This window comes from Embiotoca jacksoni, unplaced genomic scaffold, assembly GCF_022577435.1.
Source record: "Embiotoca jacksoni isolate LCO1_2020_lvr unplaced genomic scaffold, fEmbJac1.0.p SCAF_25, whole genome shotgun sequence".
Classification (NCBI taxonomy): domain Eukaryota; kingdom Metazoa; phylum Chordata; class Actinopteri; family Embiotocidae; genus Embiotoca; species Embiotoca jacksoni.
The window spans coordinates 1,971,337-1,985,075 of record NW_027185376.1 but is presented as its reverse complement, the minus strand read 5'-3'; the positions used below and the strand labels follow the sequence as shown (position 1 = coordinate 1,985,075).

The 13,739-nt window shown below is 42.6% G+C and overlaps 3 protein-coding genes across 6 annotated transcripts in view; all 3 read left to right on the top strand.

Moving 5' to 3' along the window:
- The window catches only part of esyt2b (extended synaptotagmin-like protein 2b), a 33,773-nt gene extending 32,805 nt beyond the window's left edge, over positions 1 to 968 (top strand). For all 4 annotated transcript variants that reach the window (XM_069159535.1, XM_069159540.1, XM_069159539.1 and 1 more), the window contains one exon: positions 10 to 968. In XM_069159535.1, coding sequence (XP_069015636.1) covers positions 10 to 79 — 70 coding nt within the window. In that variant the 3' untranslated portion in view covers positions 80 to 968. The remainder of the gene's footprint in view (positions 1 to 9) is intronic.
- A 332-nt stretch (positions 969 to 1,300) lies between these two features.
- On the top strand, positions 1,301 to 12,727 carry ncapg2 (non-SMC condensin II complex, subunit G2). Its single transcript, XM_069159530.1, has 27 exons — positions 1,301 to 1,332; positions 1,535 to 1,662; positions 1,813 to 1,962; positions 2,250 to 2,364; positions 2,834 to 2,991; positions 3,222 to 3,356; positions 3,470 to 3,564; positions 3,651 to 3,807; positions 3,939 to 4,031; positions 4,146 to 4,271; positions 4,430 to 4,609; positions 4,791 to 4,943; positions 5,232 to 5,454; positions 5,561 to 5,658; positions 6,421 to 6,594; positions 6,680 to 6,750; positions 6,876 to 7,029; positions 7,163 to 7,333; positions 7,442 to 7,558; positions 7,909 to 8,055; positions 9,196 to 9,295; positions 9,471 to 9,670; positions 10,189 to 10,323; positions 10,509 to 10,612; positions 10,711 to 10,811; positions 10,921 to 11,020; positions 11,133 to 12,727. Exons 2-27 carry the CDS (start codon positions 1,585 to 1,587, stop codon positions 11,182 to 11,184), a joined length of 3,387 nt encoding a protein of 1,128 aa, XP_069015631.1. The 5' UTR covers positions 1,301 to 1,332; positions 1,535 to 1,584; the 3' UTR covers positions 11,185 to 12,727.
- A 177-nt stretch (positions 12,728 to 12,904) lies between these two features.
- ptprn2 (protein tyrosine phosphatase receptor type N2) overlaps positions 12,905 to 13,739 on the top strand; it is a 123,332-nt gene continuing 122,497 nt past the window's right edge. The window contains exon 1 of the mRNA XM_069159531.1: positions 12,905 to 13,173. Coding sequence (XP_069015632.1) covers positions 13,089 to 13,173 — 85 coding nt within the window. The 5' untranslated portion in view covers positions 12,905 to 13,088. The remainder of the gene's footprint in view (positions 13,174 to 13,739) is intronic.

Genomic DNA, 13,739 nt, shown 5'->3' with positions numbered 1-13,739 from the left:
CTCTTGCAGGTATGATCTTAGTGAAGATGGTTTGGCATCTCAAGGCATACGAAGTATTCAAGATCCCCTCATCACATAGTGGAACCACCGCTCTGCTGTAAAATAGTGATCTTGTTCATCTAAGGGCACACCATTCTGTATGTTTGTCATGTAGTTTACAGGAACAATTTCAGCATGTGGGAAGTTTTTTAAAACATTTCTTGTTATTATTTCATGATTGGAAGATATTGTAACATATTGTAATGCATTGAAAGACACCAACTGCCTTGTCTCTGTTTTCAGTGTTTTCTGTAAATATCAAGTTGCTAATTTAAAAGTTACAAGAATTTGCAGGGGTTTTCATGGCATTATATTAAAATGTGTCGAAATTCGTATTCATTTCTGTCCATTTTGTTAAATTGTGATAAATTCTCTTTTATTGTTGTAGGAAAAAAACTTTTACCAAAGGAACAGGTACAATCACAAAACTAGGCTTAAGTAGCAGTCTTGACTTTGATATTTATTTTGCCATGCTGTGTGTTTTGATTGTTTACCTCTTATTGTTATTTATGCTTGATTAAAAAACATGGAATGCAAATACAGTATGCAAAGATTAAAATGATTGCTCTGTATATTTTAGGAGATTTGTGCAATATTGGTTGTTCTACATTGTCTCAGATACTGAGGATCTGAGAGCATTTTAGGGCTACGAACAAGTGCTGTATATAAAGGATACTTGAATAAGGGTTTGATTGTTCTCAAACCGAATGTGAGTCGAGCGAACTGAGAAGCATGAACAGAGATGACGATGACAGCTTCTTTGTCATGTATATGTTTTGCAATGCGGTTATAACTGTTTGTTGGAGCTGTATTATCTATCCTGTGCCTTAAAAACCCACAATGTATTTTTTTTTTCCTTCTTAATGGTATTATTTTGAATGATATGATGCCTTATGGCTTTTGATGAATAAATTGTTTCTCTTGTGAAAGTTTGTGAGCATGTTTTTTTTAAAAGACATTAATCTGTCTTTTTTTTTTTTTTTAACTTTGATATATTATAGTCAACGTTGCAGCTTAATTCCCTTTGAGGTTTTGGGGTCTCGTCAATAAAGGAGATTTTCTACAAAATAAATAAAGTCACAAGATCTTTGTTTTGTTTCTGGTAGCGACCAGAGACGCAATACATTTGTAGTAGTTTGTCGCCATCAAGTGGCAAAACAAGAAAACGACAGCAGTACGTCAGCGTCGAGGTTGACGTGCAACGTCATGACGTTGCATATCCAAATTTGCGCGGGATCACCATCAAAACAACCGACGAGGCATTCATTCACAGTCTGACAAACCCAGAAGAAGGTAACAGACGGAGTTACTTTTTCCACGTTACATTTTCATGGTTTTAAGTCATATAACTTCCTTTACCAAATGACACGAACGGTCTCAAATAATATATATATTTTTTTAATACTTTACGGCAAACCGTTTGTTATTTTTGGTCTTGTTACAGTAACGTTACTCCGCTCGGTTAAATGAATCGCTTCCACTTTGTCCTTTGCAGGTTTACTGCAAACATCCAGGTGGCTCGACGTCGCTCGGGGAGCCGACACGATGTCCAAGCGGGAGGCGTTTTTAGAAGCCGCCTGCAGAGAAAACGTGGAGGACTTCTTTCGCTTCATTCAGCTTCACGTAAGTTCACGGTAACGATTACGCGAAACCGGGGAAACGCTCAAAAACCCGTCAGAAAACGTACTCGGATGTAATTCAGGTTGATGTTTCGCTGTCCTGTTGAGCGGAGGTTTCTGATTTTTGTGTCTTCCTTCCTGCCTGCCTGAGCAGAAGGATAAAGCCGAGCCCTACGATGTGGAGGAGGTGGTGCAGGAGATGCCCAGGGACCAGAGAGGTGCTCTGTGGGGAAGACTGTCGCTGCTCCTTCAGGACGTGTTGCTGGAGTTGCCTCCTGAGCGCTGGGAGGCGGCTGCAGACCCTGTGAGTTTACCGGTTTACGCAGCGTAATCTTCAACGCTGACCCCAAAGTTTCCTTGTTGACGTATTTATTTTTTTGGACTATACGTTATGGACCGGGGGGGGGAAGCGTGCAAAGCACTTTCCATCGTTGTTTTGTGTGATTTGCCTTACAGGTGTTTTGTGATTTAGCTGTGGTAGGATTTCACATCAGACAAAGCTACGCATGACTGAGAAACTACTTAGTTTAGCTCTAACTGTTTTTTTTTTTTTTTTTTTTTTTTTGTGAACATGTAAAACTTTTCCTTCAGAACCGTGTCGTGGCTCTTGTGGACGGTGTGACACTGGTGGCTACGGTGTCTCTAAAGGTTTTACAGGATGGGGACACCTACAGCGCCCTTCTGGAAATCGCCCACAGGCTTCATGGTAAGTGTTTTTCACCTTTTTTTTCTTTTTTTTTTTATTGAAGGAGAATTAGGTACATTCGTAGCTAGTACCACAAATAGGAATTTTTCTTACTTCTGAACACAAAATGTGAACGCTTGCATATATTTATAAGGTACAAGTCAACCTCATCCTGATGTAAACATTAGGTTCTCTAACAAAACATCAGAAACCTCTCATAACCACTCAGTGGTTCATCCCACAAGTTTGGTTGAGTTTGGTGAAGGTAAAACAAGTAGCCAATTCATATCAGATATTTAAGAGAAAAATAACAAATTAGGCCCAATAGTCATAATCATAATCTGAATATCTGAGTATAATCTGAGAATCCCAGACTGTAGGGCCAAAAAAAAAAACAAGAAACTCAAAAACATTCTTTTCAAGTAAGTTTTGTGAGTTTTGCTGCTGCTTCTATATTGAGCCTGATTTCTCTGTTGTTTCTTCCCTTTAGATGTTCTGGTGTCACTTCCCGCTTCAGAGGCGCCTCTGCAGCTCCACATCCGCACACTGTGTGAGGCCTGGTGGAAGAAGGGGCTGCAGGAGAAAGAGAAGTTTGGTCGCACTGCTTTCCTCTTCGCTCTGCAGACGAGCTTCATTTCGAAAAAAACGGTCAGTGCGGCCTCTCGGTTGCCTGTAAACTCAGTCAGCGTCGAGTCTGCCGGTTTGATATGTTTTCATGAGGAGGTGGATGTTTTCCAAGATGAAACAAAGCGATAGTGGAAACCAATATCCAGTGTGTCTCGCAGCCGTCTGTTGATAACGGATGACCTTTTGAAAACAGGGGATTGGGGACCTGATAGGATTTATCGATACACTTCTCATCTTGTGTCTGTCGTCAGGCTGCTGAGATCCAAAGAGTGTGGAGTCTCCATGATGTGCTTTTGAGCCTGGACTACACATCAGAGGACAACTCGCAGATAATCGACTTGTTGCTTCAGTGCTTTCACCGTCCTGTTTACTTTAAAAATGACGATGTGAGTGGAGTGATACTCAGCTGCTGTGTGTGTCTGATTCATTGCCTGCTTTATTATCATCATTTTGGCTTTGTCCTTGAGCTGTCAGCCTGATGATGTGTATGTTGTCGCAGGGAAAGCGATTCCTGGTGTTTCTTTTCAGCTGCGACGTCAACTTCATCCCGGTTATTCATGGCACCATCAAAAACCATCTGGAGTTTTATAGCAAGTAAGACGAAGCCTATTTAACTGCCTCTGACACCGTTCAATTTTCCAGTTTTGTATTTATGTTTTGTACTAAACTGTTTTGTCCAGGAGCATGACTACTCAGATTACGGAGATCTACTTCAGAGCATGGAAGAAGGCCAGTGGAGAGTTCCTGGAGAAGATGGAGAGCTCGTGCATTCAGGATTTAATGCAGAATGCGATCCTCCTCCATCGAGCATCTCCCGTCCATACCAAAGTCCGACAGGTAGACTGTAATCCGTGGAACTTTAGCTGCTTTAAATATTTATATCTTCTTTGGATTTTTAGACTTCATATATCTTCAAAAAAAAATGTTTACTCTGTGTGTTTATTCTCTGATCTTACTCTCGTGTGCAGATCCTGAGCTATTTCCAAACCAGGAAGGGCTGTCACAAGGTGGACAAGATGCTCTATAATCTCTACAGGCCGATTCTCTGGAAGGCTCTCACTGTACGCCTGCATACTTACTGCATTCATTCTAGTATTTTACTATTTTATTTTGGCCTAGTGTGTTTCTGTTTTGATTTCTTTCTCTCTTTCTTTTTTTTTCTTTTTTTTTTTCAGGCTCCAAACTTTGAGGTGCGTGCAAATGCCACTTTGCTTTTCACCGAGGCCTTCCCCGTCCATCACCCGGATCACAGCAACAAGAACATCGACGAGAACATTCAGAAGCAGCTGGACACAGCAATGGTGACAACATTTCAAACCATCCAGCTTGTTTCTGTTGTATGGTGAACTTTATTATCCTTTAAAAAACTCTGAGCTTTAAAAAAAAAAAAAAAAGCATCTGTGTTGAGCTGAAAATCCCCTCAGTGCCAAAATTACAACAATCTGTGTGTCATCCTCAGAGCCTCCTCAATGATCCTCACCCCACCGTGCGCTCCAATGCCACCCTGGGCGTCTGTAAGATCCTGGTGAAGTGCTGGGAGCTGCTCCCTCCTACAGTCGTCACAGACTTCCTGAAGAAGCTGGTGATGGAGCTGGCGCAGGACAGCAGCTCTCCTGACGTCCGCTGCTCCGTCTTCAAGGTGGAAATTCCAGCTTCTCCGTTTTCCTGACGTGTTTCGTCTTGAAGTTGAGAGCATGCTCAACTGGCAGCACTGCGTCTAGTTATGTGCGAGATAACAAAAGCAAAAGGTTTTGTTATGACTGTCGTTCACTGGTGGACCAGGTATGTAATGTCTTGCGGTTTGCTTCATCCCCCCCCAGTGTCTGAATATCGTCCTGGACAACCCTCTCAGCCATCCGCTCCTGGAAAAACTGCTGCCTACTCTCAAGTACAGCCTTCACGACAACTCGGAGAAAGTCCGCACGGCTTTCCTTGACGTGCTCATCAAGGTCAAAGCTGTTCGTGCTGCCAAGGTACTGTACGTTTTCTTTTGGCTGAATAAGGTTCTGACTTTTTAAATGGGTTTTGAATTTGACGTTTACGGTCAAAATGACTGAAGTGGAATGGAGCAGTAGCAAAGAAAAGTAAGATGTTAGAGTTTATTATTTATAATAGAGATTCATATTTATATCTGATGCAAATGAGGTGTCACTTAACCAAATCAGACACAACCTGTATGTATAAGATAGCTGTAAATACAGGTGAACAAAGTGGGTGCTTTTTCCTCCTCATTTTCCCTCCCGCACCTTCCCCATCTCCAGTTCTGGGACGTGTGCAGCATGGACCACCTGCTGGCCCGCCTGGCTGTCGCCTCGCATTCGGTTTCCAAGCGTATCGTCGCCCTGCTCTTCAAGTCCTTCTTCCCCGTCGACGAGTCGGACTCGGAGTGGTGCCTCCGCTGCATCACCCTGATCCAGATGAACCCCATGGCTGCCAGGAAGTTCTACCAGTACGCCCACAAACATACGGCTCCCACTAACATAAGTAAGTGCATCGTGACCGGCTGATTATTTTAGCATGTGGCGCCTTGTGGTGTTTTTAAGTTGCTTCAACGTGATGTGGCTGCGGACGCATCCGTCTTCTCTTCCAGTAAAGCTGATGTTGGCTATTCGCCGCACGCTGAACAGCTGCGTCCAGATTGACTGCGACCAGACGGACATCGATGACGGCAACAAGGAGAACAGCATGGTAAGAGACGGACACTTACCGGTGATGGCTCACGGAAGAAGTTCGCACAATTTGTTGCCGTTTACAAACGATTGAGTGTGAAATGACTTCAAGTTCTCAAAATAAACTTTGAGAAATCCTCCCGAAACTGCGGTGTGATTTTAAATGTTAATGAGTCAGTGGCCACTTTATTAGGGACACCAGTTAAAAATCAAATGCAATCCAGTAATACATAAATCAGCAATAAATCTAACATTTACAGAGGTGATAATATTTTGATTGATGCTGTCAAGAGGTGATTAAGGTTACTATATGTTACACTATTTTTTTTGTAGTGTGTCATAGTTAAACCTTTATTTATTTAGTTGCTGTTTTTTTGTTTTGTTTTTTTTTACAATATGGCTGAATTGTTTTTTTTTTTCTTATTAATATCATTATTTTAGTTGTTTTGGGTAATTTTTGATGCTTTTATTTTGGCGGTACGAGGCAGCTCAGACACAAGTAAATCTACATATATTGGAATGCAGGTACAGGACAGCCAGGTACCGGGAAGTGTTTATTTTTTTTTCTGTTAATAAACAATCTAATCATGTCAGATTCAATTTCATGTGTTTTATCATGCGGATCAAACGTGATTTAGTTCTGGGATTTTTTAATTTAGCTGTCAATCCAAAATCCTCGCTGTATCTCAGCGTAATGAGAAAAGAGGTAAAATGATGCCGAGTTCAGATTGTGTATACTCTGCGTCTGTTCATGGAGATCCAAATTGCGTTTTGATCGCAGCAGGCGGGACCTGTCATATTGGAGAAGGACATGGCCGTCGTGTTCAGTCTGCTGGAGGTCGTGGTGATCTTGTGGAGAAGTGTCGAGAAGCCGCTCAAACAAAATGAAGAGGCCCAGAAGTACATTGCGGCCAAGTTTGGGAGCGTCTTGCCCAAGTATTTCCAGGCCTTTGAGGTACATCAGCCGCAGTGGGGTTGTATTCGTTTGCATTTCTTCTGAATCAGCATAAATTGTAAAGCACCCTTGATTTGTTTTTCAGGATGAGCGATTTACTGTTCTTCTCATTCAACTGGCCTTATTTATGCCCCCAGCTGCAGTTCCAACATTCAGGTGAGCAGTTGTGTGTCTCCTCGTCTCTTTTTGTCCTCGCCTTGTTCTGATTTTCCTCTTCTTTTGTGGTCGTTTGACCTCCTCCTCCGGAACCTGTCTCCCTACCCTTGCTTTCTCGTCCCTAGCTGTGGCGTCTTGTCCAAACTGAGGAGGATGGACTCTGCAGCTGCTCCAGCACAGTACGGCCAGCTGTTGGAATGCATGTGTAGCTGGGGCAAGGCTGCTCACGTCCTCGAACTCATCACAGACTGGCTCACCGAGTCCCTGCCCAAGCAAGGGGTCAGTTAATGCAACGCGAAGCAGCTTTAATTTGGGTGTAAAGGGTTAAACACGTGTCCTATGGTTGGAAAAAAAAAAAAATTTCGTCGAAGGTTGGCTACCCTTCATGAAAGTTTCCTTCTTTCAACTTCAGGACACGACCGTCAATCGAAAGGTGCGTGTCCTGGAGACAGCGGAGTCCAAACCCGACCTGGCCCTGGCTTACCTGGAGTACCTTTTCAGCCGCACTTCAACACAGGAGAAAGTCCTGGCTCTCGGTCAGACACCACTGAAGCAGCTCCACACCGTTCTGGGAAACTGGAAGGTGCTTTTGATAACTTTCAATATCCGATTTTTATGGAGACATTTATAATTTTTGTTTTATTGGGATCTTTTAATCCATACTTATATATTTATATATATATATCAACAGTCAGTGCTGTACACTCATCTCAGCTCCACCACAGAAGATCCTAAATGTCCGAGCGTGGAGACGGCACTGAAAGCCTTCGTGTTCTACGGCCGGCTCAGTGCACACCTGCAGCACAACGTGAGTCTCTACGTTCAGTTTGCATCACTCTTTTTTCTTTGTCTGTGTATTTATCCAGTGAGCATACTCACATATATATATATATATATATATATTTAGCAATAAGACTTTTAGTCAGACAAAACATTCAAAGAAGCCCTTTAAGTTGTGATGTGCACATTTAATAAGATAATCATGAGTCGCAGTCCTCCACTCAGGGAAAAGATTGAACAATTTAACTTTCATATATTTTTCCAGATGACTCAAATTTGGCTCACTTTCCAGCCATGAGCCTTCTCCTTCCTTTTTAATCTTCAAAAAGAAGTTACATTCAGAAAGAAAATGAAATCTTTTATCTCTATCATCTGTAGTTCTCAGAGGGCCGAGACTACCTGCTGTCCCTGCTGCATGTGGCAGAGTGGGTCGCTGATAAGGTGCTGCCCTTTCTGACAAAACCTACCGACGATGACAGCGAGGACTCGGAGCAGTCGCAGCCGCTGGCCGCGCAGATAACTGAGGTGAACGCTGCGCTTGCTTTTGAAAACACAGGCAACACGGAAAGCCGGTTTTCAGCTGGAGACTTTTAAAACAGGAAAACAAATCAGTAGTATTTATTCAAACTTTCCAGACTTGTACAATTAGTGAAGCTAAAATGAGGCTTATTATGATACACCAGCATTTAATTTGGGCAAATCCTTTCCATTAAGAGGAGATGGGACACTCTCTTCTATTGCAGCGCAAATATGTGCTTCGTGCTCATAAAGGGGGCATTTTCAGAACAGAATGCGTTGCAGCTGTTCACGAGTGTGTATTATTTTGCCGTCAAGTCTTTCCCCACATAATCAGACCAAAACGAGGCCGGACACTTTAAATATAAAACCCATTAGCTCTCACTGTAAGACGTTTAGAAACTCTCTGGTGACTGTTGATACCAAACATAATTGTGAAGCTGCGACGAGTCGAGATCCGAGGTCTGTTTTTTTTTTGTTTTGTTTTTTTAATTAAGGATGTTATGATCGGCTGGTCGTGTCATGTCGGGGTTGCATTTGCGTCTCCTAAAAACATTTTTGCAGCGAGCTCACTTATGTGAATTGTAAAAGTCAATCCAAGCAACATGATTTCCCTGCCAGCAAATGAAATCACATCTCCTTGCTCGTGATTTGCCACTTTCCATTTTTAAGCTTGCTCGTTTTCACCCCAACACATAGCCCGCACCGAGGCTGTGGATGTGCTTATCCAGAACATTCGGTTTCGCGGAGCCTTTCTGCCTCCTGATTCGATAAATTTAGACTCCTCATAGATTGTTCTGCTCCAGTCCACACACAGACACACGCACGCACACAGACACACACACGCACACACACACACACACACACACACACACACACACACACACACACACACACACACACACACACACATGCCCCCTCCCGCTCATGCTGCCATGCTGAAATGGGTATATTTCTCATTTGTGCCATTACTCTCAGTCTGTCACCGCACGGTTGCCGCTGTCAGACACCGAAAATAATCGCATGGTTTGGGGGATCGCGGGCAGGTTCTGCAGGCCACCCGCGACCAGTAGAAACTGGACGCAAACTCGGTATTTACTGTCGATTTTTGAGCGCGTGACGTTTTTTTTCTTCGCCGCATTTTACCAGAGCTTCCTGACAGTGTGTCGTGACGTTTTGCTCGTCGGTTTGGGCGACGAGGAGTTCAAGGGTCAAATCGTCCACCTGTGCTCGCTCATCCTCCTCTCAGGTGAGTGTTACCAACGTGCTCCGCAAATTTAAGAGATAGCATGCAGCGTGAAATGTTAAAGAAGGGCTTTTTAACACAAGCTAAAGATTGTTTTACTCAACATAGTTCTGGTGCCTCAATGCTGCTTTACCTCAAATAAACTCAATACAAAAGATGTTTCCCTTCATATTTGCAGAGGCAGGCTACCTGCGTATCCCGGCAGTGCTGCCAATTTTGAAGGAGGTGGCAAACGGCTACGTACCTGAGGACATCCAGGATCAGGAGAATCAGGAGGATGCAGCCACTGTCGTTTTGGGCATGGTGGCCAACGTTTTCCAGAAGATTATAGAGCTCCTGGCTCGCTGCCTTAGGAAGGAACCAGAGGAGGGAAAACGGGTATCTTGACGTTTTTCATCTGTACTTTTGTTGACTTTTTTTAAATTTTATTTTACTTGACACTTCCCAGTTTCTTTTTCACAAAACTCTGTGGTGTTTCTCACCGGTTGAAAATTGACTTGTGGTGGTGGGGTGGTGGATGTTCATACAGAGACTCGTTCACGTTTGAGAGGGAAAGTGGAACACAGGATATTTTCTGTTGCTACAAATTGTAGATGTCCCCTAAACGCCTGGGCGCTACAATGCACAGACTATTGGTAGATGGTAGTTTGGCAGCTGATAACAGTGAAGCCTCTCTTTCCTCAGCTCATGTAGCTCAGGTATAGCCTGTGTGTGGGAAACACCGCTCTATTATTGGCCCTCATTAAACTCTACCATGTTTGTTTTTTTAGTGTAATTGAACCTATAACAGCCATAAATTACAGACAAAGAGTCTTCAGCTTCTCTTACCAGTTCATCTCCATACAACTCTTGTTGTTTTGAGCGTCTCCCCTTTCCTTTTCCTTCCCGTGACTCAGCTCTGTCAGTCGGCCGTTCCTGGTCTGACAGACTTCCTTCAAGTGGCCCAGACGTGGGACAGAGCACCTCTCAGCGGGGTCTTCTCCACTGTGTTCGCTGTCATCGTCGTGGAGAAGAGACATCTGCTCCAGAAGGTGCCGGATTATTTTGGATTATTATTTGCGGATATCCTTTATGTCCTCATACGTCCGCACGACTTGACTGAGAATATTTTTAAGCTGTAATTATAGGAATGACCCAAGTGATAACCTAAACGAGAGGTGCAATTATTATATGCGGGTTTTTTTTTTTATCAGCTGCTGTGCTTGTGTTTTTAAAGATTACCCATCCTGAGGAGGTGATCACCCCACAGTCGGTGGAGGACATGCCTCCTCTGTCCAGAGTCCTGCTGTCTGTCCTCCTTAAATCGCCCTCTCTTACTAGGTGAATGCACAAAGTCCCTTTTTCCTTAACCATGACCAAAATAGAATAAAAAAAAAATATATATATATGGAATACTTTGTTGTTGTGTTTCTATTCAGGTCGTTTTTAGCCGAGGTCAGCTCGTCTGCGAACTCTGAGGCCATCAGCAGTCTCAATGAACTGGCTGCTGTCCTGCACATCTTGGCGGTCATCAAACACGGTGAGTTTTCATGACCAGAGAATTCATTCCAATCCATGAAAACTTGAGGGTTGAGAGCAAATCATTTGGTTTCCGATGATGAAGACGCGTCATGTTTGTTACTCATTAGAGGGACGGGCTAAAGCGGGGTTGAAGCACGCAGCTGTGTCTGTCCAGCAGCAGCTCCACAAATATGCAGTCACATCTGTGGACAGCAGAGATGTCCAGAGGTAAGTGGAGGGAAATCGGATGTTTTTGTCTCTAATCTGTGGATCGATGAATGTTTTTTTTTTTTGTTCTACGAGCTAGACTGACTAATCTTCTGATCCTTTTCTGCCACAGGGATATTTATGAATCTTCTGTGACGACTTTGAACGAGATTCTGCATTTATAAGCTTCCCTTGTGTTTGTTCTGATATGACGCAACTTCTGCTCTATATGTATGAAGCAGATGAAAGTATAATGTCGGCTTTGCTGTGAGAGGACAAAAATGGCACAATAAATATTTCCGCTTCACTGGTTGTTAAATATATGTGGTGTGTATTCAAAATTAAAACAGAGTGCCTGTCGGTCTCCGTGTTTTCCAGATCGGCTCCACTCCTGTCTGTTTATTTATTTCTGGATGACACACATTACTTAAGTCTTGTCTCTCAGGGTTTGTACATTGATAACGTTAACAAACTGATTAAGTACTCCAGGCTGCAGCAGAAATGTGTTTTTTTTTACCCCCCCTGACGAAATGGCTCTAAAGCTTTCACCCTCCACAGCTCTCACTTATGTTTTTTCATATAAAATCCATATATTTTTTCATACTTCAGTACCTGTCTTTATGCATCTGTTCGTCTGTCAGCTTGTAATTTGTAGTTTGCTTCTCATCAGAATAAAACAAACTATCAATCAGCTTTAACTTGCTGTTTATTTCCTCTTCAGATGTTTTCTTGCCTGTGCAGCGCTTCATAAAGTCAACACTACAAATGAGCGATAAATCATCCTCTCTTCATACTGCAAGGGAAATCGCTGCCATTTTTAAAATGTATTTATGTACTATTTCTTGGTGCACAGGATATAATGTACATCATGTTAATTCTTAAAAATCCTGGTCCCCTTTTTTTAAAAGCACCTTTTCTCCGTTTCGGAGACAAATGTTCTTTTTACTTTATTATACAGTACAAAACATAATCAGTTGACTGTAATTTGCATTGTGACTTTATGTTTGACAGCAGTAACTACAAGGTTTTTTTTTTGTTTTTTTTGGTAGATCAAGATTTTACCCAAACAACAGGATCAGCTTCTAAAAATACAGCAGAGATCAAACAATGCTTCAGTATTTTAAGTAGACGTTTCCTGCTACAACAGTAATATGCTGCTCGTATCACTATTTACAATCCATCAATGTGATAATAGTCGTACAACACAAACTTTTTGCATGACGGGAACTTTCACGTCTGATACATCAAGTAAACAAAACGGGGGAGGCAAGTACTCATAAACACACACAAGAAAGTGTATTTTGTTTCATCCTTTTTTTTGCAACACGCATCCCGTCTGACCTCGAGACATAAACCAAAATAAATCCTTTATGCTTGCGGTACTTTGGCTTTCTGGTCAAATACATGTTTATGTGTATGATGGTAAGTATAAAATAAAATAAAAATAAAAAGTGTGCTAGAGTAATTAATGAATGATGTAAACTGTGGGCCTTTACGCTTTTGGTGTCTTTGTGTCGTTTCGTGGCTGCACCTGTGCTCTTGAAAATAATTGAAAACTATAATGGTTATGATAACACTTGGCTTTATGGACACTCGTGCATTTCCATAATATTCCAGCAGTATGGAGTTTTTTGTTTATTAGTCATCTTAAGATGTATCAATCAGTGTCAAGTCCCTTTGATTTCTGAGCTCCTGCCATCCATCCATCCATCCATCCATCCATCCATCTCTCCATCCATTCATCCATCCATCCATCCCTCCCCTCCCGGCTCTGTTGCATGCTGCACGCATCATCCCTCCTCACCATGTGTGTGTGTGTTTGACGTCAGAAACTTAGGAGGGGCTCCTCCGTGAAGCTGGTTGCTGTTTGTGGTGCTGAAACAACGCCTGTATTGTGTTGCCTTTTGGCGAATTCTGCTCCTGTTTTTTACCCCCCCCCCTCCCGCCCCCTCCCCCGTTTTTCCTTCCTCCGACATGCCTCTCTAAATAGTCCGAGGTGTCGTCCGAGCAAGCCGCCACCTGAGTCCGCCGTGAAACATGCTCTTTTAGCGGAGGTGTGCGATGGATTAGTGTCTAGGCGAGGAGCGGTATGGATCCACGGCGGTGTCCCATTCTCTTCGCTGCATTGGCGGTCAGCCTCTGCTCCTCACTTGCCCTCGTCGACAGAAAATTCGGTAAGCAAATGTGATTTACTTGGTTTTTATTATCATTTTCTAAAATACATTTCTCCTTTTCAAGTGTGTTTTTATTTTTTATTTTTATTTTTTTTGGCGCCTTGCAGGCTGACTGCGTCCTAAATCCTCCGGACTGTGTCGTTCTGTCTGGCTCGCTGATAACAAACATTTGCTCTCTTTGCCAAAAGTTCAGAAAATCCCCGTTGAAATGCATATTGTTATATTTACATATCATCATCTTCTTGCAAAAACTTATGTCTGTGCTTTGGTGTCGCCTATTGGATGAAATCTAAAGCGCCAGCAGGAAAAGTTACATAACCTCTCAGGCCTAATGGACGTAACGCTTCCTGTGAGACTTTTAACTTGGATGTTATTTATCTCTGCTCCTAGAAAACACACAATTACAGCCATCCTTTGCATCCAGTATAATGAGGTTTACTCCCAGACAACTCTAACAATGCATTTCATATGGCTTTAATAGTTCCATAAATAGTACTCACACGTACCCTTAAAGAGCATGCGATTTCAAAGGCAGTTCAATATTTGATAATATCCTATGCCTCCTT

Coding starts and splice junctions, on each gene's coding strand:
- ncapg2 (XM_069159530.1), top strand. CDS start 1,585: ATGTCCAAGCGGGAGGCGTTTTTAGAAGCCGCCTGCAGAGAAAACGTG. Junction 1,963..2,249: donor GGGAGGCGGCTGCAGACCCT/GTGAGTTTACCG, acceptor CTTTTCCTTCAG/AACCGTGTCGTGGCTCTTGT. Junction 7,334..7,441: donor CCGTTCTGGGAAACTGGAAG/GTGCTTTTGATA, acceptor ATATATCAACAG/TCAGTGCTGTACACTCATCT.